This window comes from Penaeus chinensis, chromosome 34, assembly GCF_019202785.1.
Source record: "Penaeus chinensis breed Huanghai No. 1 chromosome 34, ASM1920278v2, whole genome shotgun sequence".
In the NCBI taxonomy this organism is placed as follows: Eukaryota; Metazoa; Arthropoda; class Malacostraca; order Decapoda; family Penaeidae; genus Penaeus; species Penaeus chinensis.
Window position 1 is genome coordinate 773,027 of NC_061852.1, and position 5,000 is coordinate 778,026.

General features: G+C 48.8%; 1 protein-coding gene across 1 annotated transcript in view; it reads right to left on the reverse strand.

Moving 5' to 3' along the window:
• The window catches only part of LOC125043468 (nascent polypeptide-associated complex subunit alpha, muscle-specific form-like), a 52,831-nt gene that overhangs the window by 40,728 nt on the left and 7,103 nt on the right, over window positions 1–5,000 (reverse strand). Inside the window, exon 2 of the mRNA XM_047639558.1 lies at window positions 1–1,531. This exon is cut by the window's left edge and continues 1,983 nt beyond it. Within this exon, the coding sequence (XP_047495514.1) occupies window positions 1–1,421 (1,421 nt within the window). The 5' untranslated portion in view covers window positions 1,422–1,531. The remainder of the gene's footprint in view (window positions 1,532–5,000) is intronic.

The window sequence follows — 5,000 nt, forward strand, 5'->3', positions numbered from 1 at the left end:
ACCGGAGGCGGTGACGCGGGCGCCTTCACACCGGGTTCAGACGGCTGGTGTCTGACGGAGGACGGTGACGGTGGCGGCGTAGCGAGCTTCTCGCCGTCAGGTGCGCCGGAGGGGCCCGTCGACGTGGCCATAGCGCCCACTGGAGAGCGGGAGCCCGCTCGCCTTCCCGCGGCGGCCGGGTTCGTCTTGATATTGGGTCTCTGTGCCTTCCGCGCCGGCGTCGGCGACGAGGATAACCGGCCAGCCGTGCCCATGCGGGGGCCCGGCGGGGTGCGGCGCCCCGAGGGTGAGATAGGGCGGGCTGGGGCAAGGCTCGAGAGACTCGAGGTGGAGCTCGAGGGCGTCGACAACATGGAGGCCCGGCCGTCCGGGGAGACGGGGCGCTCCGGGACCCCTCCACCTCCCCCTCCGGTCCATCCAGGTAAGCCTGGGGAGGCAGGGGGAGTCACCACTACAGGGGAGGGCGAGGGAGAGGAGGTGTCGTCCCGGTCGGTCGTGACCACCTCCGGCACGACTATGCCTGCGGGAGGGGACGTTGGGGCGGCCAGAGGGCCCTTTGGGGAGAGGGTCCCTCGCGGGTTCAAAGGAGGCTTCGTCGTGGCCGCCGTCTTGTCCGAACGCCACGACCCGAGGTACGACCCCTGAACGCTGCCCCCTGACGTGCTCCCTGGCGTGCTCCATGGCGTACCCCCTACCGTGCCCCCTGGCGTGCCCCCGAGCCTGCTGTAGCCGCCGTACCGCGACGCCACGAGACTCTCGACGGCCGAGGCTGGTTTCGTGCTGGGCGACCGCCACGTTGGCCTCACGTACAGGGCGGGCGCCGTTCCCTCACTCTTCCCTTCCCTCTCCTCCTTCTGCCCTTTATCTATCCCCTCATCTTTGCCTTCCGTCCCTTCAGTCCCTCCTCTCTTCTCGCCCTTCCGCTCCTTCTCGTCACCCCGCCCCCCCTCCCTGCCACTCTGGCCTCCCCTCCCCTCGCCGTCGCTCCCCCGCGGACTCTGGGCGACAGGTTGGAGGGGCGGCGGAGGGGAATCAACATTATCGCTGCCTTTTGGCGTCGGCGGCCCTCGCTCCCCCTCCTCCTGCTTCTGCTGCCAATCCCCTCCTGAGCGCCGCCCGTCGAGAGTCTTGCTCTTCCTGCTTTCCCCTGAGCTTCCTGATGAGGATGACTCCTCCTCCTTCTCTCCTGCTCCTCCTCCTCCTTCCTCCTTAAGACCCTCGATGGAGCGGCTCTTCCTGAAGATCGATTTGCTAGCTTTGTCGTCCTTCGACTTCTTGCCGCTACTGTCCCTCTGCTCCTTGTTCTTCTCCTCCCTCGTTATCTTCTCCCTCTTCTTGTCCTTGGGCGCGCCACCGCCGTCGCATTGCTTGTCCTTGTCCTTGTCCTTGTCCTTGCTCTTGTTCTTAAAGAATCCGAACATAGCGTGCAGCTCCTCAAGATGCTGCAACACTCACACTTGTCTTCACGCCGAGAGGACCATGGTCGTGTCTGCGGGTCGTTTTCTGCGTCTGAAGGACCTTACTGTCACAGCTGTAATTTCAGGAGGAATAAGGGGAAAAACTGGGATGAGTCGAAATAGAAAAAAAATGGAAAGACGTGTTACGTGAAAGAAAAGTCGCAACGATGTGTCATAAGTTTTTCTTTTACGCTTTTTTCTTTTCTTATTTCTTTCTTTTTTTAACTGTCCTTTTTTATAATTTTATATGTTCGATTTTTCTATCTCTTTCTTTTTCCACTTATCTTTCTGTTTTTTTCTATTTTTTTCTTCTTCACCTTTTTATGTTCTTTTTTTCTTTCCTTTACTTTGTTTTCTTGTCATTTGTAAACCAAGATTTGTACTTCCATAATATATCTTCGCTTCCTTTCTGTCTCCGATGTACGAACATTATTTATTCCCTCTCTCTCTCTCAGACAGATAGACAGACAGACAGACAGACAGACAGACACACAGACAGATAAACAGACACATAGACAGACAGACAGAGAGACAGACAGACAGACAGACAGACAAAGGCTTAGACAGAGACAGAGATAGACAGGGAGAAACAAGAGAGACAAAAATAAACGATCCAATTTCGTCACGAATACCCCAACCCCTCTCACCCTCTCCCATTCCCTCTCATCAACCTCTCTCACTTCACACCTCATTTCTCTTCCACCTCTCCTACGTTCCTTAAATTTACTCAGCCGCTCCCCTTCCTCCTCCTCCCCCCCCCCCCCACCTTCACCCCCTAAAGCACCCTCCCTCTCACCCGTATTTTCCCAAGGCCTCTGACGTCAGCACTTGTTGACCTATTTTAGTTATTTTCGTCGCGGTAATTAGGTGAGAAATTAGCCTTTGGCAACTCATCTCAGAACTGTGACGTCACAAGAGGCACGTGCATGTCGTCATAGATAATCTATAATAGGAATGGAAAGACAGATTAAGTAATAAGAATAAAATAATAAGAAGAAAAGGTAAAATGGAAGAAAGAAAATAATAAGAAAAAAATATAAGAAGAAATAAAGATAATATATACAAAAAATAAGAAAGAAAAAAATACGAAGAGGAGAAAACGAAAGAGAAAAAAAAAGATCCATAAGACAAAAGACGATTTTTTTTTTCTTATGGAAGAAGGAGCTTTGAAGAATAAGGAAAAATATACGTCTGGGTAAATATGAACTCTGAGAAAAGATGGGAAGGAGAATGAATAAATTAATAAAGGAATAAAGGAATAATAACGGATGCAGGGTAGAGGGGATAAGCAAACGAGAGAGAAAATATAGGAAGATTATGTGGGATTATAATTTAACATTAAATGAATGAATATGAAAGTCTTTTTATCTGTTTTCTGTCTGCCTGTCTGTCTGTCTGCCTGTCTGTCTGTCTGTCTGTCTGTCTGTCTGTCTGTCTGTCTGTCTGTCTGTCTGTCTGTCTGTCTGTCTGTCTGTCTGTCTGTATGTGAATGTGTGTGTGTATGTGAGTGTGTGTGTGTGTGTGTGTGTGTGTGTGTGTGTGTGTGCGTGTGTTCGTGTATGCATGTGTGTATGTGCACGTGTGTGTGTGTGTGTGTGTGTGTGTGTGTGTGTGTGTGTGTGTGTGTGTGTGTGTGTGTGTGTGTGTGTGTGTGTGTGTGTGTGTGTGTGTGTGTGAGTGTGTGTGTGTGTGTGTGTGTGTGTGAGTGTGTGTGTGTGTGTGTGTGTGGTAATATCGTAGTCGCCCTTGAAATGTAGTTATATCATAGTCTCCCCTGAAAATCGCAAAGTTACGAATTTCTTCTTTTTATATTTAACGACAAATGTTCGTTTATTGGCATAGTTATGTTGTCAAAAATACTTGTAAGTCCCCAGTCCACTGTATATAAGTATTCTTAGGAAACTGAATAAAGTAAGACCCTTAAATAGGATTAATAACAAAACTATGATATTATACTAATAACGGCTGCATGTAGATTTTGGCTACTCTGAAATCAGCACGGCTTTCATGGACTAAATACGGCAGAAGAGATACCGTTTGGCCAAGAGATTTCATTCTGGGCTTCAAGGGACTTATACCGTCGTCAAACCGAGAGAGGCGAATTAGCCACGTCTCTATAATAACAGCAAACGTACTAGTGATAAACCACAGGACAGTATGAGTGTATGTGTGTATGCGTGCGTGCTGTGTTTGTGTTTGTGTTTGTGTTTGTGTTTGTGTTTGTGTTTGTGTTGTGTGTGTGTGTGTGTGTGTGTGTGTGTGTGTGTGTGTGTGTGTGTGTGTGTGTGTGTGTGTGTGTGTGTGTGTGTGTGGTCACCAGGAGATTACGTGTCACTGGTTTAATCAAAACTTGCCGTCTCGGGTAATTGGTCATGTAATGTGATCAGTCTTGATCACCGAAAATATTCTTCCAGCTATCTCCCTCCCCCCCCCTCTCTCTCTCTCTCTCTCTCTCTCTCTCTCTCTCTCTATCTATCTATCTATCTATCTATCTATCTATCTATCTATCTATCTCTCTCTCTCTCTCTATCTATCTATCTATCTATCTCTTTCTCTATCTCTATCTCTATCTCTATCTCTATCTCTATCTCTCTCTCTCTCTCTCTCTCTCTCTCTCTCTCTCTCTCTCTCTCTCTCTCTCTCTCTCTCCCTCCCTCCCTCTCTCTCTCTCTCTCTCTCTCTCTCTCTCTCTCTCTCTCTCTCTCTCTCTCTCTCTCTCTCTCTCTCTCACACATACACACACACACACACACACAGATTTTTACATCATTTTCTCCGTAAATATTTTTTCATACACGATAAATCCTTTATAAATTTATCAGAGTGCGGATCCACACCACAATACCGAATTGATGATGTCACAGACGATGTTACTCTATCTAATATAGCTAAACCCTCCCCCCCCCCAGCCTATGACACCCCCCTCCCCTCACACCCTACTCTCTTGCCTTCCTTTGCCAAGATCTCAAGGTCTTCCCCCCCCCCCCCCCTCTTCTTCTTCCCTCCCCTTACCTCTCCTTCTTTTCCATTCCTTCTCCTCCCCTCTCTTCGTTTTCTACGTAATCTTACTCGTTTTCTTTCTTTTTTTTCGTCGCTTCTTTATCTAGTCTTTTATTCATTCTCCTCCTTCTGTGCTCTATACACTGTCTTGCCCATATCGTTCGCTCTCTCCCTTCTCTCTACTATTCCCTGACCCTTTCTTTGTCTCTCTCTCTCTCTTTCTCCTTATCCTTATCCTTATCCTTCTCTTTCTCTTTTTCTATCTCTTTCCCTCTTCGCTCCTCCTTCTCTTTTTTTCTTTCTTCTCCTCCTTATCTCACTCCTTCTTAACTCTCCCCACTACCCTTCTACATCCCCCCCCCCCCACGATCTTCCATCCTCACTCCATCCCGCTTCCTTCTCCTCCATTCCTCCCTCTTTCCTCCCTCTTTCCTCCCTCTTTACTTCCTCTTTCCTTCCTCTTTCCTCCCTCTTTCCTCCCTCTTTCCTCCCTCTTTCTTCCCACTTTCTTCCATCATCGTTCGTGCGTCTATCTTACCGACG